Raw genomic sequence first — 27363 nt, 5'->3', positions numbered from 1 at the left:
ACAGGTGTTCTATTGAAATGTGCTGAGTGCGAAAAGTGTGAAGTTCCACAAAAAAAGTGAACTTAATTGTGAAAATAGAATATTATTGCGTTGCTTTTTAGATTCAACAAAGTGTTTATTTTTTCTTGTTTTTTTTTTTTTTCTATCGCTGTCTTGGCGACGGTTTGAAAGTGTGGAGTGTGTGGTGTTATTACATACAATAAGGAGAGTGTTTTTCGAGCAGCTGCTCCACATAGTTTTATAGTGATTGAATGCTCATTAGGGATTTATTCATTGGCATAATGCAAATTTTATTTGGCTTGTATCTAATTAAACTTGAAGTGAAAATTTGCCAATAAGATCAAAACCATGCATCGCCGTTTACAGTGTTTATGTGCTATCTCTTTTCAACGAATGAAATGTTGTATGGATTAAACGAGTGTGTGAAGGCATACATGCATGTTGCCACTGTACTCCCATTCAAAAGAAAAGTCCAAAAACGATGAAAACAACTGGAAAATGAAGAGATGAAAGCTAAGTATACGTTTTGTCTTGTCTGTATTGTAAAGTGATATTTTGATGCTTGTTTCTAGTTTTACTATATGTGAGAAAACAGATACAGAGATATTTTGATTTCATCGTTGAAATTGTGTGCGCGGTATTTTTTTCCGCAGGGTTTCAGTAACAAGTTTTATTTTTGTCCACAAAGTGTTAGTGTGGTTTGTGGAGTTTGGAGTATGTGTTTCTCAGGAACCATATGCTTTGATTTTTTGATTGTTCTAGCTTTTGACCAGTTGTTTTACATAATTTGTTATATTTATGACTAGTTCGGCAGTTTGTCAATTTAAATTTAAAATTATATTTAGGCTTATATGTATATTTGCTTTTATTAAATTGTTGAGGCTTTGGATGCATGGAACATTGCCAATTTTCATATTTATTAGGCGTATTAGGCGTACATTGTTAAGAGATAATCGACGTAAACGCCGAGCTCCTGTGCGTATGTGTCGGCCGGGGGGATTAAAGCGGTTGTTCGTAACGCTTCGGTGTAAACGCGTATTCCCGCGTAGCCCGGGCGAGTTTTGCTGATATATGGACTTCCGGCGTGTGGTGATTTCGCGAAGTGAACCCAGATATTTCATCATATCTTTCTCATCTTCATCAACGTTAAGTCGGAGACTGCTCGCGCGTTGCATCTAAATTATTACATCGGAAATCGAAGTAGATTTCGTTCAGTCGATAAATATCATTTCATCCCCCGCGTCGGTACCTTCCATGAGGTCGTATTATCTACAGATGGATCAACAACGCGCAATAGTTTTAGATATAAAGAGCATCACCTTACGAGGAGATATACGGTAATTTTAAGTTGTCTCGGTTTAGTCAAAAATCCTGTATCCTCGCGTACGTTTTATTGTTGCGGTGTTACATTGTCAAACTAAATAAGTTCGAATCACATTATGAATATCGTGGCGGATGTAATAAACTTGTAGACGCGGCACTTGTTCTGAAGAACCCGACATTAGCGCATCGTTTACCAAAACGAACCCTGCTGTATACCTTCCCCTTTATCCAACATCCCAGTGATTTCTCGTGGAAGTGCAGAGGTGTTCTCGGCTTCCAATAAAGCGAGTATCACGTCAACATATTCCTATACAAACTCCTTCTTTGACCTGCATTCGGATGCGGCCGGCGCTGGTATTGCCTAATATAAAGATTTAGGTCACCTGTTTTTACACATTGAGGATGCATGTTGGTCCCAAACATCATCTGTTGGTTCTTTGTGTAATTACAGCTGATCTGGCAATAACGTAGTAGCAACCGCGGGCGGTCAATCATGCTCATGCTCATGCTCATGAAACTTGTTTGCATTGTATAGTGTTTGTTTCATTCCTGTTCAGTGATATATGTGCAAACTCAAATTCGGTAGCATCTCAACTCCTCTTTTGCACAAAATTTTAGACATATTCAATACAAGTAATGCAACAAACAACCTTATGTAGTTCTACGTCAACCTTGCGGTCGTGGTTTTGCATACAACCCTTGTGAGTTTTCAAAATTTTGGCCAACCAGACTGCTTTGCATGGAGCTCCGCTTAAAGCAATATACTCCACTGCGCTTGGAGACATCGACACCGTCGGATGTTTGCGACTAGCCCAGGAAAATGATGAACTTCAATGGGGCAACTGGCTCCAATCAGCAAACTGCTTACCGACTTGCGGTATTCTGTGTCGGAGGCCCAGTGCGCATCCACGAATCCTATGAGAGACGAACAATATCAGATACATAGTGCAGCTCTATGGTTGGGCAGTTCTACTCTCTCCATCTTGCTCTTGGCAGCGTTGCATTCGGACATACCTTCTCCAGAATTTTGGTGATGGCAGCAGCTTGGGGCAGCTGCAGGTCGCCACGTCCGAGTTGTAGTAAATTCGCATTCCACAGAAAGAATTTTGCTCCTCCGCAATCAGTCGTCTTGAATTTATTGGAAAGAGACGTTTCAACTTTTCAATTTATTGGATGTTCCGGTTGACTATAACGGGTACACGTAAAGACAGTAGTCACAGTTGAATCTGCTGAATCCAAGTTTCAATCCATGACGATACGATTTTTGCAACCTGCTTACCCTGCTATCTTTTGCTACGACGACTTGAGAAACTTCCATGTAGAGATCCTTCTTCAGCACTTCCGTGAAGAAAAGCCGTCTTGACGTTCACCTGATGTCTACGGAATCCTCGATGTAGTCTCGTCAAAATACCAACTTCGTTTTCGGTGGCTTCAAAATCTTTTCGGACATTAAACTCTTTATATGAGCCGTTGCGAACCAGAGTGGTCTAAAGACCATTTTTTTCGAAAATGAGTTTTTTGCATATTCCGCATCTACCTAAAAAACTGTACTTGGGAGATCAAAAAGATTTTAAAAAATCAAACTTTAAAGGTGATTTACACCATGTTGAAATTGCGTCCGAAACAGAATGGCCATTCTGTTTCGGAACAGAGTGGTCTATGTACATAAATCGGTGTAATACTGTCATGTAACACGTAACATGTAGCATATTACATGGGTTAGTAACATGTAATTTGTTCTGTACATGTCACACGTAAGAAGAAATAATCCGTTGAACAGAGTTTTATTCAGAGATTTTTCGAAAATTGCTTCTCCTGAACAATTTGCTCGATGGCACATAGACCACTCTGGTTCGCAACGGCTCATATGTTTGAGGACATCCGAAGAGGAGGGGAGCTCAACAGCAAATGCTCTAAGCCCAGTAATATAATTAAGAAACTTACCGGGAAATTTGCTCCGCCGTTTTTAGTGCCTCGTGGACTGCTTACCGCTTGGGCCGGAAGACAGTTCTAGATCAGAGAGCAAAGGGAGCGTTGAGTCGCCTGGCTGCACCAAGGAGGTGCCTGGTTTCATTACATTTTCGCACTCAGTTTCGTCTACGTTCAGGTCTTCATCATCACTGTCGGTCGAATTTCTCTAGACAGTTCCTTCCGCATGTTGCTTGACTTTCTTGTCTTTCTCTTGCTCATGGGTCGAGGGCACCAATAGCATTGATGACCTAGACTTCACAAGCAATCACAATGCGTCGAGAATCTTTGTCAATATTTTGTATTGGGTGCATGTCCGACTATGAACAGCTTCTTTCTCAGTTGAGTCCGTATCCACGCAACGTTTTGACACTAGTTCAATCGGTTCACACACGTCGGAATGGATTCGCTTCAACGGTCTGTTAGATTTTTCCTTTCCGTCGCTGAAGGAATCCCGGCTGCGTTTTCCACACCGAAAAACAGCAAGACACACTCTTTCCAAACCAGTAAAAACGTGATCGATCGTGAAAAGATTCAAAAGCCGTAGTTAATCCATTTTTTTTCTTTATCTTATATGATTTTTAATTTTGATTAGTTCATCTAAGCAAATTGTTTCTCACAAATTTCACTTCTCTTATTGAAATTCCTCATCATATAAAAATCAATTTTGTGGACTTTTCCATAGAATGCCCCTTGAAATTTTTTTTTTCTATACAAGTTTTTCTAGTCACTTTTAATAATTTTTCTACAATGTTGTTTGCTATTACAAAACACACAGATTCACAAAATAAAAATTCAATCTTGTATATTCTTCAGTTTTTGAAGGTTTCTATTAAAATAATGCACAGGGCAGGAGACAATTTGGCTATAGAATCAATTTTTTGAGGTCAAAGTTCCGATCACGTGTTTGTAGCTATGGAAACAGTGTGCAAGGGCTAGATTCTCACGTAGGTACCAGAGTGGGAATTCCACCTTCGCTGATATGACCTACACGATGATGCCAAAGATTTGATTTGTTCACAACCATGAGGCTATCCCTGAGTGCCAGGACGTATGGAATATTCTTCGCATACATTTTAATATTAAAATTGTTCTTCTTTCACTGATTACACTGGCTTTTTTGATCACCAAAGATTCTTCGCTGTTTGCCTGAAACTCCCGATTCTCGCTATTCCGCTTCTTGTTATCTTCAGCATCCGCAAAAAAAGTCATCGATCTTGACACGTTAGCTCGTCCTTCAGCAAGGTTGGCATAAGTCTTCTTCACGCGATTTGCATGTGGTCACGTTTGCCACTTCGAACTTTTCTGATTCTCCAGTGAATGCGGAAAGTTTTACATCGCTATGTACCCTACCCAAATGCTTCGACTCGTCATTCAGCAACTGGGTTTTTATCGGCTCGTTTTCTGGGAAATTATTAGGGATCGTCATGAGGGGATCGCAGGATTTCTGTAGGGTCAAATACTGCGCAGACATCGCTTGACCGGGCCGCCGGGAATTGGCAGACCAGAATTTTAGCGATATGCTTTCGAATCACCGTTTGAAAGCTAGGAAAAGCGGATGCTGCGTTCACTACTCTAAAGCCTTGCTTGTTCAACAACTTGAGTAGGAGCCCGCAATTTTCTTTGAGATCCGATGAGAAAATTAAATCAATACTACACCATATTTAGTAACCTTACGAATTTCGCAACAAACAAAGTACTCCCCGCGCAAGGACAAGTCCCATTCAACCTGAACAAAATCACACAAAATTGGCGCAAATAGTTCACCGAACGTCGAAGATTTTAATTTCCGAAGCGAAAAATAACAACAAAAATCACCCTCATAAAATCGTAATCAAAAGAGCACCCATAACATTTCTAGTCAGGGGCTTTCAGCTTCACATGAAAGCAGACAGCCGAAGCTACAGACGTTGTTCGACCTATTTCCAGAACATGACGACGGCGTCGCGTCAAAGCAAAAATATGAGTACAACATGAAGCGAAACTCCGACTTATGATGAGAGGAAAAAACAAACCACGACTAAAGAGAAATTAATCAATATGCATGTATTAATATTAAACCCTTTACCTTGGTGAGCTCAAGATCAAACCTCTGTTGGTAATTCTAAGTCTATCAAGAAATTATCCTTTAACGTATGAATACTATAACATTTCTCGAAGCTCCTATAGGAAGAAGTCCTTTATTCTAAAGCACAGCCACGGTGAATTGAAAGGGGAAAAACTTTCTTATTGCGAAATTATCATGCAAGAAACGTTTCTTTCAGTGTAGCTGTTGTTATATTTGCATCACGTGCATGCTACAACAAACTTGATTTATTCTAATAAAGTCGATTTAAATAAAAAATACTCTGCATGAAATTTTTCAACACTGTGAACATTTTGTACTCTCCATTAATTGTCGCCCCAAGCTTAGCTTAGCTTAGCTTAGCTTGACTGACTGCACATATCAATGGTTGCACTCCGTGATAGATCCGAATCAGTAAAATTGTACAGTGAATCAACTGAATGGGGTTGGGAGTGACCGACCATTCTCATTGTACAAGTTTTAGTGACTCAATACTTTAAAGAATCAATAACGACGCCGGCCACGTCCTTGCAATCAGGTGGGAAGAGAGAAGGGATGTTATTGTGACCCTTGCTGTTTGGAGACCGTGTTTATTTCTGCATCTCCACAAAGGTCACAGGAAGGAGGTTTTTGTTAGTAGGGGAGGGCTCGTTGGATCAGGATTCACTTTGATAAGTGATGCGATCATATATATTACTCCTACTCGTCTCTATATAGCTATTTTCAGTTTATTCTAAATTCAGCCGACTGACTAGAAGAGTACAATTAGCTTATTTATATTTTGTACCGGTTTAGACCAAGAGACAATGCTGCGCGCGAAGTTAGCTTATTACGAAGGCGAACGAAGTATCTTTAATGCCAAACATCGGGAATATTCAGGAGCGGAGCGCGCGTACCATCCATCGTGTTTAAACATTTGTTTATGTCCAATCCCGTATACTCTTGAGAAAGCGAACGCACTTCGGAAGACACGATTTTTTGATAGGTATACATTGCGTAGTTGTTAGATCAATCACGATAATTATCAATCGAACTCGGTTTGCGACACGCTTATATAAAAACAACGAGCAGGCAATCTTCGGTTGACCGGTCATACCAAGACTGAGCTTATCCCGCATCTCTATTCTGCGATGGAGAGAATGGTTTGTATAATTATATCTCCGTGGCAAGTAATGGAATCGAATGATGATTCGCGCGATTCGTGTGTATCTTCCTAATCAACCCCGCGATCCTATGCGAATGAGGCGCGCGAAAATGATTAACTATACGAAGTATCAACGTATTAAATCAAAGGTTTATTACCAATCTCAAATACCTGCAAGTAAGCAAGCGCACTTCAGTAGAAGTAAACATCGCGTATATATTATTGCGAATAATTTATATTTTTTTTTTTTGACGAACGATGCTATAGTTACTGAACGAACGAAACTTACTCTGAGTCGCAACGTGCTGGAATACAACCAACATGCGGGAAGTCGCAAACACACCGAAAATCTCGGGCCGAAGACATGTTTACATCGGAGCATTATAAACGACATCTCTATTCCCTTATACCGACGCAGACGCGCAGGGACACGGAGTTTCGCGGTGATTAATTCTTACTTCTCGAATGATTAAGCCAAAATACCTGCTGAGTATAAAACCTGGCAAAGTTTCATGCATTCATAGATCAAAAATTCAAAAAAACGCAAATATGCATATCGAACAAGACAGAGTTCTAAGTTGATTTATAAAATGCCAAAACAATCGCAATCAAGAGTTAGTTGTCTTGCCGACCGACAAAATACCAACGTGATTGAAAAAAATTGTTTCAACATTCATTCAAAAGCTCAAAAAATCATAAAACAAGTACATAAAACTAAGCAAATTGTTCGTAACTGTCTGGTCATAACGCGAATGATAAATTTTTAAATTGTAATGCTTCCAATTCCATCAAAGTCAGCGTGTTTAAAAATTGAAAAACATCCCACGTGTTAAGGCAATCGGGGCAAGCTGCAGAAAAAAACCAAAACTCAATTCTTGAAAACTCGCTTGGAAGCAACAAAATTTATTTAAAAACTAAAGAAGTCATAAAAAAGTTAAAAGCATAATATTACCGCGCATAGTGAGTCGGACCCGTTCGCACCCCCACCAAAACTAAAATATTAGGCGGAAATGGTAGCTAAAGATGTATAGTTTCATAACAGTTAATGAATTCAACAACTTTGTTCTGAAAATCTTCGGGAAAGCATCTAAACATATAGTCCCGTATCGTAATGAGCAATGATATGAAATTATACATTGAATCAAATTTTTCTCGGCTTGCTCAAAATACTAACGGGACCGACTCGCCATGCGCTCAAAACATATATAACAAACACTCAAATAGCAATCTAAAGTAAATGGCGTTATTTGTTATTATATAACAAAATAAACTATTCAATTTGCGTACTACACTTAAGCGATGTAAGTTAAATTCTAACGCAGTTCAAAACCGCCAACGAACAATTCCAGTGGAAGAGTATTACACCAAAGTAGCGAATTTAACAAAAAATGTCGCACAAACCTACCGCTATAGGAATCACGAGGCATAACCGGTATTACACCTCAAACGATAAATTCGCGAGCGGCGAAAAGAGAACAGTATCACCTAAGACCGAGAACGGATACAATCAAATCGCCTGTCATCTTCCCCTATTCAACAGCAGGCGACACAATCACGTCAAGTACACAGTAATATACAGCCATCTCCACTTTCACACGTTCATCAAGTGTGTGAGAGAGATGAAAAAAAAAAATAATCTAAGAATATAGCAGCGTGACAGTTAACCGTTTCCAATTGGAAAACAGTAGTACTTCTTATTCATACTACACTCGTGTATCAATAAGCGGAAATGTAATGAAATGAGATCAGATGAAAAATGAGTTCTCAAGACACGTCAATAAAATCTTTTAACTTTCTACACATGCAACCTGTTACAATATTACTTCTACTTATCTTTTGGTGTTATGCTTTGACGATGAGATGAGCAATATGCCATCAATTTGACACACACAAGTTTCTCCCATCTCTTTCACCACGAATACGAAACTCATACACGCAACAAAACGGTTTCCCTTGTTTCAGCCATTTTTTTCACAAATCACGAATCACGAATCTTCTGAGTGAATTTCACCCTATTTCTAACTTTTATTGAATATATTTCACTACTGGCACACACGATAGTCCAAAAGGAAAAATTTGGCTAACTTTCATCAACACATCTTGCTAAATGACACAACAAAAGAGTAAAATGATCGGAGCGGATAAAAACGCGGACTTGTTTCATTGGCTGTGTTGCCAGATCCCTCCATTAATTGTCGCCCCAAGCGGACAGAAAGTCGTTTGCAGATTGTTGGATAAATATCGTTTTCGTTTTCGCGGTGTACTACACTTTTTCTGTGCTATACTTTGTGTAAATACTTCAACAATCGCCACCAACTGTTTCCGAAAATCTTTATTTATTCCCGTATAGTTCACCTGTTTTACAGAGCACACCTTTTTATCCGCTGCGTCTCCTTGCATGCCTTTTTCTGTTCTACCCATCTCTCGCTCTCTTTTCATTCCTCTTACAGGGTGATTCTGCTTCCCGCTTTCTCATCTACAACACTGTTAATCCGTTTTACCTAAAACTCAGCTAGCTCATACCCTACACTCCCCTCCTTCTTTAAACGAGTTATTCAATAGGTTACAAAGTCTTTAAAATGCTTAGGTTCTACTTTTGTTCTTTTAGATGTACTTGCTCTCCGAAATCCGCCTGATGCTCCTTCTGGATTTCTATCCCCCTCTTCATGATGACGGTTACCTGCGACCCAAGCAGGAAAATTTGTTTCGATTATGAACTTTGTGCATCACAGCAACAAATTCTTATGCGAAATTAAGTTGCAGTTACATCTCAGTTTCTTATACAATGACAAAAAAGCGCAGAAGGTGGAGCCAATTGCAACATTTTCGTTGTTTCACACAAGTTTCAAGAATGAAACCGCAATGTGTATAAACTAATGCATGGAATTTGATAATAACATGGTAAATATTGCATGGTAAAATTTTAGCTACGAAGATGCATCGTAACAGCAACAAGGGCGCAATAGAAACTTCATGGCGTTGTGGTATGATTGTGAAATGGCAAATGGTTAGAATGGAAAGAGATTGTCTGTATAGCGATTTATCTTTGATTATTTCCAGAAATTTGAGGATTCAACTCCAGTTATCGATTTCTATTCACTTTTCTCGTTTGTACTATTTTCATAATTTGCTGTAGAAACACTTGCAAGTTAATGGTTCAGTTTTTAATATTGCTCCTTTTATCATGCTAATGGTCATAACCAGTTTTAATTTTGCTTCTTCAATTCATCAGTACCTCAGCGTGATAATGAAATTCAAAGCAATTCATCACATTTCGTTTTAGAGACCCATACTTTTTGGGCGACTTTCAGTCCACGTACCCAAAAGTTACAACGCAGTAAATAACCTCATCTCAAAAACAAATATAAGGCAAACGATCGAGCAAAAGTTGCTGTTACATGGCTTCAGAACATGACAGCAACTTTTAAAAGTATTTTTGTATGTTTGTTTTTTGTATCTCGCAAGTATCACGTTGGCAACCTATATGCTCCACCGACTAGATCTATTCAGTGAAACTTAGGTTTTCAAATGCCGTTTACTCGTTTTAGCAACAAATCTAACCTCGCTAATTACGTTGTTGGTGTGAAGGTTTTTGAAGCGGCGATGCAACTTTAGTTGTTGCTTGTTTCTTTACAATTTCGTCGTAGTAACAAAAATGTTTCTTAAAACCTCGTAATTTCATTAGTGCAACAAATGATCACAATTTATTTTTTTATTATGTTTCAATTGTTGCTTGGGGAGGGCCAAACCCGGCTTCGGCGATTTCGCATTTCCGGTAGGTTCAGCTCCATCGAGCTCCAAGCCCGACTCCGACGATGTTGCATCTTCAATGGGATCATTTCCGTTGTATTCTTCGCGGGGAAGTGCTTTCAAATGTGCCGCGTTTCTTCTAAATTCCTTACCTGTTTTGGTTTAACTAATGGTAACATCAGCTCCGCTTCTCTGGACAACTTCGAAAGTTTCAGGTGAGAAGTCGGCACACAACTTATTTCCCTTTCTGGTACGCTTCGCTAGAACGCGATCTCCCACTTGCAACCCACTTGGTTTAGCTCTGCGTTTCTTGTCCGCATATAACTTCCCTCTCTCTTTTTCAATAGCGTCCCGTTCTCTAACGACGTCGTATTGCTCTGATGCCTTTGAAATGCTTGGCAATTTAGTGCGTATGCGGCGCCCAAACATGAGCTCTGATGGGGGTTTCCCTGTGGTCGTATGATTGGCTGTGTGATATATCAGAAGATACTGCCTCAACTCTTTCCGCCAGTCCTTGTCCAATTCCTGGGCTATCCTCAATCGCTTCAAGATAGAGCGGTTTTGACGCTCAACTTCCCCGTTCATCTGAGGCCAATAAGGAATCGAGTGCACCAACCGGATGTCATACTCCTCACAGAAAGCTAAAAAGTCTTCGGATGTGAACTGCGGACCATTGTCGGCTTTCAGGCTCTCTGGTATTCCATATCGAGAGAAAATAATCATCAGTTCGGTAGTAGTAGCAGACGTTAATGTGTCATCCATTACCACGACTTCTAAAAATCTGCTAAAATAATCCACACACACTAGAAGATTTTCTCCTTCAGGAAGCGGTCCTGTTCCCATGGTCGTGTTGGTAACTCCTTCCGTACCATTGGTTCCGGCGGATTTGGCAGAGATACCAACAAACATCCGCGACATGTTTCAACAAATTTTTCGACATGTTGATCCATCTTTGGCCACCAGACGTTGGCGCGAAGATGCCCTTTCATGATTCGAGATCCTGGGTGTCCTTCGTGAGCAAGTTGAAGGACTCGCTGTTGCAAATTTAAAGGTACCACTATACGGTCAGTTCTCAACAACACGTTGTTTAACCTACATAACTCTGAGAACACCATTCTGTACTCTAATAGTACTTCATCAGAACGTCCAGAATCCAGAGCTTGAAAAATTAGTTGAATTTTGGGATCATCACGGTTGGCCTTTTCGAGATCTTCCCATTTAAGAGCAGTAGCACTAATGGCTGAATCAATCACCTCGCGAACCATCAACTCCTCGCCTTCATCAAAGGCTTTTGGTGGAATAGTTGAAAGTCTTGAGTTAACGTCCGCTATATTTTGCTTCCCCGAAATGTGCACGATCCTGTATTGAAACCCTTGCAGGCGTAGTACCCAGCGTTCGATTCGAGCACATGGACGTGACGTAGGTGAAAAAAGAAATGTAAGTGCTTTACAGTCCGTAAGAAGATTATACTCCCTGCCGATCAGGTAAGTCTGGAACCTCTCGACACTCCACACCAGCGCGAGCGCCTCTTTTTCCGTTTGGCAGTATCGTCGTTCAGTATCCGTCAGAGATTTTGACGCAAAACAGATAGCTCTAGATTCCTTCATAGCATTAGTTTGAATTAGTACTGCTCCAAGCGCATGAGGACTCGCGTCAGCTAGGACCGCTGTTTCGTCCTCTAGTTTGAAGAGCCCTAAACAACTTGCCTTAGAAATTCTTTCCTTGATCTCATTGAAAGCTTGTTCTTCTCTTTCTCTCCATGGGAACCTTGAACCTTTTCGTATGAGGTTACGTAGAGGTTCGTCTAGGGTTGATAGGTTAGGCACAAATTTACCCATATAGTTAGCAAGCCCAAGAAAACTCCGGACTTCGCTATCGTTTTTCGGCCGTCGGAACGTAGTAATAGCATTCTGTTTTGCTGCTGACGGTAAGATGCCTTCTCGATTTATTCGGTAACCTAAAAAATCAAACTCAGTTGTCCGGAACACACATTTATGTTTGTTCAAGACCACACCCTTTTCCTCTAACTTGTCTAGTACCTGTTACCATACAATTATGGAAAAAAAAACATTAAAAAAAACGCATTTGTGGAGCAGTAGAGTATTTATTGTATCATCAAAACAGAAATAAATTTATTTCAGATTTATACCTTTGTCAGACGTTCGTCATGTTCGTCAAGAGTGCTTCCCTCGACACCGACGTCGTCTAAATACCAATCGGTACCCTCGCAGTCAGCCAAAATTTCATCCATAGTGCGCTGGAATATCCCCGGAGCCGAAACTAACCCAAAAGGAAGACGTTTGAACTGGTACAGTCCTCGATGCGAAATGAAGGTTGTGACACTTCTAGATTCTTCGTCCAGTTCTAGCAAGAAAAACGCGTCCTTGATATCCAACGTGCTCCATATGTTTCCTCTACCGATCTTTGCCAAAACGTACTCGATAACCGGCATGGGATGGCGTTCTCTTATTACAGCCCGATTTACGCGACGAAGATCCAAACACAACCGAATCTCGCCATTGGACTTCCTCGCCACTACCAGCGGAGAGACCCATGTTGCTGGGCCCTTCTTCGGTTCTATGATATCTCTTTCAAGAAGCTCATCCAGTTTCTTGTTAACTGCATCCTCTAACGGAATCGGAATTCATCTTAGCGGTTGGAAAACGGGAACAATAGTGGGATCCATTTGGATATAGATTTGCATTCCCTTAATCTTAGGAAACGCCGATGCTGCCACCGGTTCCTCGTGAACCTCATTCGCATCAATTCCGATCTTCAACACGCCGAGTTGCTTGGATGTCGCATCACCCAGTATATTACGCTGACCTTTCTCGACAACGAAAAACTCCGCACCAACTGACCGCTTCGCTAAATCGATCATCGCTATGAATGATCCCAATATGTCTAGCGGCGAATCACTACCATACGCCCTCAGGACCCTGTCACTTCCTTTGTTACACCTCTGGACTGTAATACCTCTGGATTTCATCATTTCCCAAGTTCCAACGGTAATCAGATTAGCGTCAGATCCAGAATCAATCAGCATTTCGGTTGTGATTCCTCCTATTTTACACTCGACAAGGTTCGTCAGATTTCCAGTATGAACAGTATAGTACACCTTCTGCTCGTTGTTGTTTTCGGAAGGCTCGTTCTCAGTTGCAAACGTGGGCGGTTCGTGGGTTATTTCTCGGACTTGTTTCGACGTAACATGCTCCGTAAACTTCGATGGTCGCTTGCGGCATGTTTTCTCGAAATGACCAATAACTTGGCACCTATTGCATTTTTTTCCTTTCGCAGGACAACCAGGATCCTTAGAAATATGCCCGCTCTTACCACACGAATAACATACTACCCTTTGGTCTCGCTTAGTTCCTTTTGGAGCGAAATTATTTCCAAACCGCTTTACGATCCGCTCCTGCTTACGCTCAGTTCTGTTGCTTGCAAATTTATTAATTTTCCGTACTTCGAGTTCTCCGGAATCACCGTGAGAATACTTGCTGCTCATTTCCAACTCCTGTGCTCTAACACTTTCCAAGGATTCACCCAGCGCTTCGATGTCAGACAGGGGTTGATCTTTTCCTAATATCTTTCGACGAAGTTCGGCAGAAGTACAACCTTCTAGGATCACATCGATTAACATCATTTCTTCTACGCTGTGTTTAACGTTTTGTGGATACTTATCCAGTCCACAGTCCTGGAGTTGCTGCCGCAGACGTAGAACGAAATGAGCAAATCGTTCGTTGCTACCTTGCTTCATATTGCGTAACTTATATCGTTCAACACGTCTTGACGACGTGGCTTAAAATAGGCATCCAGTCGCTCTGTTGCGACGTCGTACCACGGTATCTGGAGCAACACCGATGGAAAATTTTCCGTCCCTTCCAGACTTCTGAAAACTTTTTGAAGCTGTGGACCTCCCAAATGTAACATTCTGGATCGTTTTAGCTTTTGGTCAGTAATCTCGTATGAATCAAAATAACATTCAAGCGAGCCTTTCCACTCAAACCACGTTTTGGCCAATTTTCCGTTTTCCATTTGCTCGCATCTAAACATACCCAACGGGCGACTCTCATCCATCTAGAGAAAAACAAACCATGGAAAAAAAACGTAAAATTCAAATTCGTCACTTGTTTTCGTTTATTAAAATTTACTATTAGGTTCACCCTTTCCAGAAACTAGGTTAAGGGTCCCCCGCAACCACGACGACGAACAATCATCTTTGAACATGACTTGGATGGAAGTCTACAGTCCACTCTATAATCTTCAAGACGAAAAGGAATTCGTTCGTTTGTCATATTGTTTCCAGCCCCCTAGCTGCAGAAACTAATATTTGACGTTTTTCCTACTGCATTGTTTCCAGCCCCCTAGCTGCAGAAATCGTTTCCAGCCCACTAGCTGAAAAACTTTTAACAGTTCATATTTTGTTTCCAGCCCCCTAGCTGCAGAAACCTTATTTATTTCAAAATCCCAACCCCCTAGCTGCAGAAACTTCAATAATATGAAGCATTCAATTGTGTTTCCAGCATCCTAGCTGCAGAAGCTGTTATGAATTCACCATGTTACCGTAGTAATTCAACACTTTTCAAACCACAAAAATCTTTTGATTCAATTTGATTCTCTGCTTCATTAACATTGAAAACCAAAAACCAAACACTTTTGACGTGGGACTACATCTCTCTTCATTATACTAAGGTACATTTTTCACTGGATTGAACATGTAACGTTTTTGGTTAGCGGAATGGAAGATTTTAGACGCTAATAGCGCTCAAACAACTGTTCCGATTTCAATAGTTAATATACCGTTGGAAAGCTAAAACATACAAGATTTGTATAACATGATAATTTCAGTTACCATTTTCTCAATACTCCGTAAAAATCGCGGAAAAGTTTGAAGGTCGAATATCCACATACATTTTTCATACGATTGGTATATTTCCCTAACGCAGACTTCAAAAACATAGACGAAATGATTTCACGCATTCAGTCATTGGCTAGCAATGCCAGCCAATTGGCATCGCATTCATCACTCAACGTAAGCGACGAAGAAAGAAAGCAGATGTGCTCCCACTTGATTGGTTCTTCCCTAAATCACTCAAGTTCCCCACACTGAGTGACGCTATAAAAGGACATTCTGTGTTGAGATAAGATCATTCCCTGGTCGACCGTCAAAGCGAACAGTTCGGCTTCCCTTCGATCTGAGTTGGACCCCACCAGTGGTAATCTAATTCAGATATCGTTGTTGGAATACAGCCCGAGATTGGACGTGAACGGCACTGGGGACCATTGGAAGACTTGGAAGCGGTTTGGGTGCTGCCGATAGTTTAGGTATAGTGTGTCGTATATCAAGCGTGTGTCTGAGTAGCGTGTGGGTGTGTATGTGTGGGTGTGTGAATAGCGTGTGTGTGTATGTGTGAGTGGCGTGTGTGTATGTGTGTGTGTGTGTGTGTGTGTGTGTAAGTAACGTGTGTGTATGTGTGTATAGCGTGTGTGTGTGTACGTGTGTGTGTGTACGTGTGTGTATGTGTGTGTGTCTGAGTAGCGTGTACGTGTGAATAGTGTGTGTGTGAGTAGTGTGTGTGTGTATTACGTGTATGTGTGTAAAACATGTGTGTGCAAAAATGCATTTATCCGAGGTAAATATATTTATGACGGAATACTTGTATAGGTAACAAATTAATTATTTTTCCTATTAGTACTTCAATTGGTATTTCTATGATAGTGACCAGAATTTTATGCTAGTTATTTACAGCACTGAGCTTGTTTTGCGATTATTTGTAACATGGGACTGACCAAAATTCATATTTTTCTAATCAATTTAGCAAAAAAAAGTTTTTTCTTGCGATTTTTTGAGAGCACCGGGTATGTAAAGAATTTTTTGAGGTTCAAGCAAAAAGTGATGAGAAATTACATGAGGCTGTTATGCATTTATGGGCAGTTCATGTGGGTATTGGTATTTGTATGCTGTGGTTTATGACAGGTGTATGTGTTTTTTTTGTGAAATGTTCATGGATTATTATGTATGGTATTTGTACGTTTGGTGTGTGTTATATAATGGCTATGGCAGAATTAAATCTTTACATCCACCATAGTCCCACGGCAAGCCTACGTTTGTGCACTCAAGCACATACCTTTTTTTTTTTGAGTGCAGATATGTGGCAACCACTCGTTCTCTCTAAATAACTGGCAACCGACTCAGGCTCCGAACGATGACAAAAAATTCATCACTCACATATGTACTAAACGCCACCAAGCTAGAGGAAGAAACCCTTCCTTGCCCTCCAACTTATTCACCAGATAGCAAAAAAAAGTTCATTCGGACGAAAATGTGTCGCCGCCATGATGTTTTAACTTTCTTCAATCACCAATAAAAATTTTATTTTCATTGGATGTTTCATTGAATTACCTTCGCTGATCCGTATCACTCGTCGCCAGATGTAAATACTTCAACAATCGCCACCAACTGTTTCCGAAAATCTTTATTTATTCCCGTATAGTTCACCTGTTTTACAGAGCACACCTTTTTATCCGCTGCGTCTCCTTGCATGCCTTTTTATGTTCTACCCATCTCTCGCTCTCTTTCCTCTTTTCATTCCTCTTACAGGGTGATTCTATTGCCCGCTTTCTCATCTACAACACTGTTAATCCGTTTTACCTAAAACTCAGCTAGCTCATACCCTACACTTTGCAGCTTCAAATAAAACATTTTCAGTGTCATTGCATTGGTATGCGTAATAATGGGATAGCTGTCAATTCGTTTTGTTTTGGTCATAATCGCATTCGTCATTTTGTCTCGTTTCCATTTCATATGTCCATCTCGCAAATGTGCTGAGAAAAAATTTACCTGACACTTTACCACGTGGAACGAAAACCAAAACGAACCAGTTTTGACACATACGTGTGAATGTGTTGGTAACTTCCTACAGCACACTTTGCTTTTTTCGGGTGTCATCAGTGACAAAAAAAGTGTAGGGAGAGACAGAAATAGGCTAACACGAAAAATCACATAAAACATTTTCGGTGTTAAAAGTGTCATTTGAGTGTAGTACACCGCGAAAACGAAAACGACATAAGCAACCGTTTAATTAACATGAACAAGTTTTCTACGATTCCCAGCGAAAAAACACCAACACCATCTAAGCTGCAAGAGCGGGCGTAAATTGTTTATTCATTGCCTATTCATACTTGCCTAGATGCGAGCAAAGCTCCGACAAGACGAATTGTAGTGCGCTGTTTTCTAACGATCCAGTGAGTCTCCGAGTAGCAAAACAGGTCACAAACTCGCGACCTTGGTTTATCTGTTTTGACTTTTACTCATCCTCATAGCGACGATAAATGTTTTTGCTCGATCAGGGTGACAATCACAAAGTTCAACGTGATTTTCTTATATTTTGATTGTGCTTTAATATGGTTTTTATCAAACCATTCTAATCAATCACAAGCCTGCGGTTTATCGTTTGAAAATTCCGCAAGTATCAACCTTAATTTAATTCCAACATATCGAATGACAGCCTGTAAATTAAATTACTAATGACGATAACCCGAATCTGTCTTCGAGCTCCTCCACCAGTAGTTTTTACTTATTGGAATTCCGCTCTGCTCGCTCCAGAGTGTAACTCAATATCGGTTCTTTGCCAGTAGAGACAGTTTCATCCATCACGACAAAGAACAGAACACACGGAACAGAGATAATCATTGTTGGCATGAGGCCACATGAACCCAATTATGCGACGGACCCCTTTCACCGTTTCCACCCGGCGTTATGGTCATAGACTTCGCTGTTGCTGCTCCGAAATGGAATCACGTACATATTGAGCATATTTTTCGACACTTTATTCGGTTACCGTCCAGCGGGGAAAAAGATCGAATCGATAACACCACCGAAGCAGCTAAAAAAATTGAACAAAATTAACAAACCGAAAAAGTATTCGTTGCGGAAACTGCTGGATTAAAATATACGAGTAATGGTTCGAAGGATTCTTACTTTTTTGGTGCAAACTGCCACAAATGAAATTTCAACTGGAATAAAATGCTATTCGACTGCAACGCCAAAGAATCGAAACGAGTATTAGTTATTTCTCGCATCCAATAAATAACCTAATAACATCAACAGTATTTAACACCAAAATTCAATAACTATTTTTCAGCGTGCCAGTGATTGGCTTCTCGTACTTCAAAGTGGGATGCGACTGGGTCGTAATTTACCGCATAGGCTGCTCTGCAAAGACGAAGCTAACCAGGGTAATAGGTTTCTATGAGAAAAAATAATTATGTATTAATTAATTAGTTAGATCACACCCTGGAGAGATGAAGCAGGACTGCCCTCCGGTATGGTATAAAAAATATCAACCAAAAGCACATGTGTTTATGTTTCTCATGATGGTTGAGGATGCGTTTTTTGCATTCATAATGAATACGAAGAATTTGTTTCGTTCTGATGAGGCTTTTGGAATAATAATTAAAATGTACACTACCCTGAGTATTGCAACACCTTGTTTGAATATTGCAGCACCCAGAAGCAGATTGACAACACCTAGTATGGGCAGATTTATGTTAGTTTATTAGTTTTCAACAAAATTGTTCGAGAGGTCAAGTGGCAACGTGGCAATAGAGTGCAGTTAGTTTTGAGTATTTTGGATTTCATTTATCTCGTGATTCCAACCATTCGGAAAGCTGCGGTCTTCGGAAAACTTGTTGAGAATGTCATTGGGTTTAAGTTTGGTTGGAAGTAAGACCACTACGTGGCGCAAGTGTGCGTTTCATTTTAAATGCTATGAATAAAATTCAGCAATATCCATGAAGTTAAAATATATCTTAGTTGACATTACCATCACTGCACAGTGGTACGAGAGCTGAAAGTCATGAACTTGTTTCATTTAGTCAAAGAACGAAAATAAGTTTTAGTTCAAAATTTCATCACTAGTGGCGCTGCAAAATCTAACTTTTCAGTCTTGAACTTTAAAGAAATCAAGTCTTCAACAAAGTTGTAGATAATAATGTCTCGATTAACTAAGACATTTTACTTCTGACGTTTCATATGGACTTGTCTTTAAAATTATTTTTTTTCAAATAGTTGTAGAAGGCACACAAAAGAGAGCTTCCACACAGATCGAGTTATTGCTGAAAATATCTAAATAAAATAAATCTTTTTGAAATGCATATCAGTAAATGAAGATACTGGAGAAGACAAATATTTCAATCAATTTCAAAGAGCAGCGGGTAATAACCTGGGGTACGCGAACCCTTAGAGGTACGCGAAAGCCTCCAGGGGGTACGCGAAAAAGAAATCGGTAATGGCGGACAAAGCAAATTTTTTCTTTATAATACTTCATTTGTTTTTCAACATTGCTCTCAAAACATGACTGTAGCAATCAAATTAACCATAAATTTATTCAAAATCTAAAGTAGACCTCCACAACATGATCTACCACTACTTTCGCCAAGAGGTACGTAGACAAAAAAAGGTTGAGAATCGCTGTCATAGAGTGAATATGACTATCTTTCATATTTTTCAGTAATAACTCGGTCTGTGATGAAGCCATCTTCTTTGTGTCTTCTGCAAAGTTGTGTACACATACATTCTGAAGAATGTTGTCTTCTAAATGCATAATAAGTATTTGAAAAAATCATATTTTAAGAGCTATAATATGAAATGTCTTTGACAAAGTTTGTTTCGCTTTTGTTCGTATGAATGGTATGAATAGTTCACTCTCATTTGGGTTTCCATCAGGTCTGCCCCAAGGGAGCCACTTGGGCCCACTACTATTCATTCTGTATGTTAACGACTTGTGTTCCACTAAAAAATCTCCAAAGTATATGTTCGCCGACGATCTGAAATTCTACCGTATAGTAGCATCCGGAGTCGACTGCTGGGCTTCACAATCCGATATTAGTTTGCTGCTGAGTTGTTGTACACTAAACGGAATGGAAGTGAACGTGAAGGAGTGTAATGTCATCCCATTCTGCAGAAACAAGCAAATTGCGCTGTAGATGGAGACAGTAAGTGTCACTAGAGCAAATTCAGAAAAAAGATTTGAGCATTATACTGGACAATAAACTGTGTTTTGCTCAGCACGTTGCAGCTACTACTGAGGCATTCCTTGGAAAAAAAATAAATATTTTTTTAGGATGTCCTTTCCGATATCGCTGAAACTTTGCACAGTTGTTCCCAGTTGATAAAGAGGTCATACTACACAATCAGTTCTTCATGTACGACTGCTGTTTCAGAAGGTCCTATCCAAAAATGTGACTGACGAATAAAACATTTTGTATCAGAAAAACGACTTGTTTGATTGAAATGGTGCCTTCAGCAAAGTTGTAGGTAATAAAATTGCGATTCTAAAAACACACACACCGTTAAAATAATTTTTTTTCAGGGCCAAACATTCCAAATTGTCACAAAATCTAAAATATCTTGAAAAATACCTGAAGACGACAACTACTAAAAATAAGCGAACTGGAAATATGATGCAGATTTGAAAAAATATACCGCATCCCGACGGGACTTGAACCCGCAATCTCCCAACTTGAACCCGGAAATCCGCAATCCCGGAGATAATAAGTTCTGAGTGAAAATAATAAAGTATTCAAACGTTCAAAACTTTTTTGTTTTTCATTTTACCATCACCAAATTTTGACAGATAGTAGTACATATTGTCCTCTCCAATGAGTAAAAAAATTAGAATTAGAATTTGTGACAATTTGGAATGTTTGGCCCAGAAAAAAAAAAAATTTCACGGTCGTTTTTTTAATTTTTACAAGTCGTTTTTTCTGATACAAAAAAATTAAAGGGTATGTGCTTGAGTGCACAATCGTAGGTTTGTCGTGGGACTATTGTGGGTTTAAAGATTTAATTCTGCAATAGCCATAGTATTTAACACACACCAAACGTACAAATACCATACACAACAATCCATGAACAAAAAAAAAAAAAAAACACATGCACCTGTCATAAACCATAGCGTACAAACTAATAGGAAAAATAATTAACTTGTTGCCTATAAAAGTGTTCTGTCATGAATAAATTTACCTCGAATGAATGCATTTTTGCACACACATGTTATACACACATACACGTTTTACACACACGCTATGTACACACACACACACTACTCACAATCACACGCTCCTCAGACACACCCACGCTACTTACACACACACGCTACTCACACACACACACACACGCTACTCTCACACACACACGCTACTCACACACACACACACACACACACACACACACACACACACACACGCTACTCTCACACACACACGCTACTCACACACACAGGCTACTCACACACACACACACACACACGCTACTTACACACACACGCTACTCACACACAAACATACACACGCTACTCACACACACACATACACACGCTACTCACACACACGCTACTCTCTCTCCCTCTCACACACACACACACACACGCGCTACTCACACACACACGCGCTACTCTCACACACACACATACACACATACACACGCTACTCACACATACACATACACACATACACACGCTACTCACACAAACACATACACACGCTATTCACACACACACACATGCTACTCACACACATACACACGCTAGTCACACACACATACATACGCTACTTACACACACACACATACACACGCTACTCACACACACACACGCTAACGCTACTCAGACACATACACACTTGGTATACGACACTATACCTACACAAATTACTATCGGCAGCATCCGAACGGCTTCCAAGTCTTCCAATGGTCTCTTCCAACGGCTTCCAATGGTCCCAGTACCGATCACGTCCAGTTTCGGGCTGTATTCCAACAACGATATCTGAATTAGATTACCACTGGTGGGGTCCAACTCAGATCGAAGAGAAGCCGAACTGTTCGCTTTGACGGTCGACCAGGGAATGATCTTCTCTCGTTGTTGTTGTTGTTGTTTAAGTTTATCTGTATTTTTATGCTTTTGTAGGGTATAATACATGTTTTTAAAGTATAAGTGATTCACATTACTGTTTTCATCTTTGATGTGCGAGTTTTGATTTTTGTTTTACTAAGCTTTCTAATTGTAGAGATTTTGAATTTTGGATTGTCCACTTTGGTGGCGCTTGTTTGAAAGAAAACTACTATTTACAGCTTAAAATTACTATTTACAGCTTAGAACTAACTTAACCTACTATGTACAAACCGCTTATTAAAGCGTATTCTGAATGCTGACATTTATGTACAAATTTGGTTTTGGTTTCTGTTACTCTGGCATCTACTTTTGGAGTAACTGCTTCTTGGTGGAGATCTGTGATCCTGGTGTCATAGGGACAATCGAGGATCATCCGTAAGATTCGGTTTTGCGCAATCTGTATTTTGTTCCTGTGAGTTTGTGCACATGACTCCCACACCGGAGCTGCGTAAAAGACCGCGGGGGCAATTATTTGTTTGTAGACTGCCAGTTTGTTTGTTCTTGAGAGGCGAGATCTGCGACAAATTAGCGGGTATAGTGACCGAACCAAAGCTGAGCACTTAACCAGTGTCCTCTCCACATGCGATCGGAAAAGAAGTTTCTCGTCGAATAGCAGTCCAAGATAGGTAACTTCGGAAGACCACTCAACCCCTGTACCGTTCATAACCACAACGCATGATGGAGGGGGCTTCAGTTTGGGGGATTGTCGATGAAGAAACATTATTGTCTGGGTTTTGGAAGCGTTGATCTTGATTTTCCAGGTGTTAGCATACTCGACAAAGGCGTCCAAGCATCGCTGAAGTTTGTTGGTGATCTCACGAGGCATTCTTCCCTTGACGGCAATTGCAGTGTCATCTGCGAACAGAAAGAGCACGCAGCCATCTCCCAGGGAAGGAATGTCGGAGGTGTAAATGTTGTATAGCAAAGGGCCCAGCAGACTGCCCTGCGGGACCCCTGCTGGGATGGAAAAAGTATTTGATAAACAACCATTCAGCGATACCCTGAACGACCTCTGCCGAAGGTAGCTGCAGATGATTTTCGTCAAATATGATGGAAAGTTGAAGGCACAGAGCTTGTATACCAGACCGTCATGCCAGACATTGTCAAACGCCTTTTCGACGTCCAACAATGCCATGGCTGTGGACTTGGATACAGCCCTGTCCCTTCTGATGTTGTTCATCACCCGCACCAGCTGGTGCGTGGTGGAGTGACCCTTCCTAAACCCAAACTGTTCCGGGAGTAAGATGTTGTTTTCCTCAGCCACCTTCATCATGCGGTTGAGGATCAGTTTTTCAAAAAGTTTGCCCAGCGATGAGAGTAGGCTGATCGGACGGTAGCTTGATGCTAACGTCGGATCTTTCCCGGGTTTGCGGATCGGTATGATCTTGGCTATCTTCCAAATGCTTGGATAGTAGTGCAATTCCAAGCATCTGTTGAAGATAGAGCTCAACAACAGGTGAACCCTGTTGCTGAGCTTTTTTAAGACCATATTGAAGACCCCGTCAAACCCAGGAGCCTTCATGTTCTTAGTACTCATCAGCGCTGAGCAAACCTGTTCTGCTGTGATTTTATGTTCTTGAGGAACGGTACAGGGGAAGTTTTCGAGGTCGCGGACGCACTGCTCGACCTGGTCTTCCATTGGACTAGCCATGGTCGAGCCAAGCAAATGCGATGAGGCAATGTGATTGCCTACCGCATTTGCTCTCTCGACCGGTGCAACAAGAAGCCTCTCTCCGACCCTGAGGGGAGGAACTGGTTTGGGGTGCGATTTCAGCACTTTGGCTACTTTCCAGAATGGCCTGGAGCGGTCGTCCAAACTTTGGACTAAGCGTCCGAAATTTTCATTCCGGAGTGAGACCATCCTGGAAGCAATTTGCCTATTCAGATCGGTCACCTCGAGCCTAATGTCCAGATCCCTGGTCCTCTGGAACTGGCGTCTACGCACATTCCGCAATCTAATTAGCAGCCGGGTATGGGAATCAATAGCAAGGAACTTACCCCTCACAGGAACACGTCGCACACACGCCTCGTCGGCCACGTTTATGGCTCGTTGGAGACCCTCCAACGCCTGGTCGATGTTTTCCACGCTGTCGAGCGGCGGCGCCTCGTCGATGTTGTTGTCCACCATTCGAGCAAAGCGCTCCCAGTCGACATGATGGTAATCTTTCCGCAGACAGCTGACAGGAGCAACACCGATCCCCACCTCAGCAACGACAGGTTGGTGGTCTGAGCTCAGATCGTTGAGGGCCACTGGTTTGGAGAGCTCGATGTTGGCCAGGAAGAAGTCCAGGGTTGAAGGGTTCCCCGCTGGGGAGATGAAAGTCGGCTCATCCGGAAACTGCACCGTATAAAACCCATGCTGCGAGTGTTCGAAGAGTTGACGACCGTTCAGATTCTGCCGATAATTTCGCCAAGCCTCGTGCCGAGCATTTAGGTCTCCCCCAACGACGAAGCGGGAGTTGGTCCTGGTGATGGTTGCCAGGTCGTTCTTGAACTGCATTGCTGTACCGTTGCTGATACTACACTGGCGAGGACAGTAGACGACGATGAACCGGATGAACCCGGTAGCTGATTTGACCTCCACACTAAGGGCTTCGATGATGGCGGTGTGGATGTGCGGCAAGATGTTGTATTTCATCCCTTTTCTAACGATGATCGCTATACCACCCCCCCTGGAGTTGGTGCGATCGAGACGGATGATGTTGTGATCCGGCAGCCAAAAACTGTCGCCGGACTTTAGGTGGGTCTCTGTGAGTAGACCCACGTCGATGTTGTACTTGCGGAGAAAGTCAGCAAGCTCAATGTTTTTTGCTCTAATAGAGCAAGCGTTCCAGGTGACGATGGAGATGGGTTTAGGATCCATATTGGATAATAAATTTACCGAGCACATGGATTTGCTCGGGCTTGTTGCGACACGCACGAAGGGCATTGGTCATGCTGCTAAAAATTTCTAGCAGCTCATCCGCAGAGTACTTCTCGGACTCAGCGCTCGGTGGTGTTGTTGTGGGTGGACGCCAGTAGCCAGGGGGGGGAGGCGACCGTTGACCGGCTGACCCGCCGGATGGTAAGTGTGGAAGGTCAAGTTGCGTACGCGTACTTGGGTGCCCTGCTTGCTGGGATGAACGCAGAGGAGGAAAATCTTCCGCCCTGAAGACCGGTGGTTTGTCTTTCTTCCTGCTCGGCTGGTTGGTTGACGACGCCTGCTTGCGGATATGTTTGAAGCTCTCCCTTTTCGGGCACTGTCGATCAGAGCTCTGGTGATCACCGCCACAGTTAGCACACTTAAACTGTACCGCACCGGCACCGTCCACAGGGCAATCCGATGTAGAGTGGTCCTTGGCGCAAATGTTGCAACGCGGTTTGATGTTGCAGTTCCGGGTACCGTGACCGAAGTTGAGGCACCTCTGACACTGCGTAACGTCTCGGCGGCCTCCTCGATAGGGCTCCCAACGGATGATAATGGAGAACAAAGAGCGGATGGCTCGCAAAGCGCTCAGTGTAACTGTCCCTTTTGGGAAATGAACCAGAAAGAGGCAGTCCGGGTATTTCCTTTCATTTTCATTCCTGCGTTTGATCGGATAGACAGCAATTGGGGCCAATTTGTACCGATCCTTGATTTCGGCACCGATCAGCTTGGGGTCGAAACCTGGCAAGCCTCTGATGACCACCTTGAATGGCTTTTCCCCAGGAATGTCGTGGGTGAAGAACTCAGATTTAGAATTTTTCAAAAACTTCGTGGCCTTCTCAAAATCCACCTTCGTGTGGAGCATAACCTTCGTACCGATGCCGCATAACTTATATTCAGCTGCTACGCCCAGCGATGCAAAGTCGCTAATGAGCTTGTTGAGAGGGACGTTTTTCACTACCAGCGGGGGAAGCTTCACTTTCACCGTAATGGGGCTGGCAGAATCCGGAACATCAGTCGACCCGCCAAAATCTCCAACGTCGCTAACGTTTGTCACCGTGTCGCAGTCAGCCACACTTTTCGAAGTGCAACTGCTTCCGCCTGGTTTCTTCTTCTTACTGCCTCCTTCAGCAGCAGAGTTTTGTTTCGCAGGACTCGAGCCTGCTCTTCTCTTTTTCTTTGACATCACACAGCGATGCAAGCGACGAACTGTCGCACAAAACGGAATAAAATTTTTAACTAACCCGGCTTTTCAGAAATAGTACTGTACTTCTCAACAGTCTGAGAGCGAATGATGACTAATGAATGAATGAATTTGAATGAAATCTTTTTTGATGATCTTCTCTCAACACGGAATGTCCTTTTATAGCGTCACTCAGTGTTGGAAATTTGAGTGATTGGGGGAAGAACCAATCACGTGGAAGCATCTCTGCTTTCTTTCTTCGTCGCTTACGTTGAGTGATGAATGCGATGCCAATTGGCTGGCATTGCTAGCCAATGACTGAATGCGTGAAATCATTTCGTCTATGTTTGAAGTCTGCGTTAGGGAAATATACCAATCGTATGAAAAATGTATGTGGATATTCGACCTTCAAACTTTCCCGCAATTCTCACGGTGTGATGAGAAAATGGCAACTGAAATTATCATGTTATACAAATCTTGTATGTTTTAGCTTTCCAACGGTATATTAACTATTGAAATCGGAATAGTTGTCTGAGCGCTATTAGCATCTAAAATCTTCCATTCCGCCAACCATAAACGTTACATGTTCAATCCAGTTTTCTCAGAATGTACCTTAGTATAGTGTAGAAAGACGTAGTCCCACGTCAAAATTTTATTCGTCAGTCACATTTTCGGATAGGCCCTTCTGAAACAGAAATCGTGAGTCTACATGAAGAACTGATAGTATAGAATGACCTCTTTACTAGGGATACCATCCGTCCTGATTTTGAGGCCCGCTTGGAGCGTCCTGATTTATTAACCCTACTCTTTATCAACTGAAAACAACTGAGCAAAGTTTCAGCGGAATCGGAAATGGTCGATCAGAATCGATTTGCGAAGTAGCGTGGACTTGCTCTACTGTTAAAGCCTTTGCTGTACTGGGCTTCATCAAAAGAAAGACGTAGCAGTTCAGTGATAATTAGTGCCTGAAGTCCCTTACTGTGCGCTAGTACGCAGTATAGTCGAGTATGGAATACTCGTTTGGTCACTTTACCACGCTGTCCAGATCAGCCAGCGTCATTTCGTTCGGTATGC

The 27363-nt window shown here is 41.6% G+C and overlaps 2 protein-coding genes across 8 annotated transcripts in view; both read right to left on the bottom strand.

Annotated features, from left to right (window-relative positions):
* LOC129732918 (potassium voltage-gated channel protein Shaw-like) overlaps positions 1 to 27363 on the bottom strand; it is a 278881-nt gene that overhangs the window by 227030 nt on the left and 24488 nt on the right. The window lies entirely within an intron of this gene.
* LOC129728162 (uncharacterized protein K02A2.6-like) lies at positions 10413 to 11012 on the bottom strand. Its single transcript, XM_055686579.1, has one exon. The coding sequence runs from the start codon at positions 11010 to 11012 to the stop codon at positions 10413 to 10415; it is 600 nt and encodes a 199-aa protein (XP_055542554.1).

This window comes from Wyeomyia smithii, chromosome 3 (genome assembly GCF_029784165.1).
Source record: "Wyeomyia smithii strain HCP4-BCI-WySm-NY-G18 chromosome 3, ASM2978416v1, whole genome shotgun sequence".
In the NCBI taxonomy this organism is placed as follows: Eukaryota; Metazoa; Arthropoda; class Insecta; order Diptera; family Culicidae; genus Wyeomyia; species Wyeomyia smithii.
Note: the sequence above shows the minus strand (reverse complement) of the source record. Positions and strands in the feature narration are given on the sequence as shown.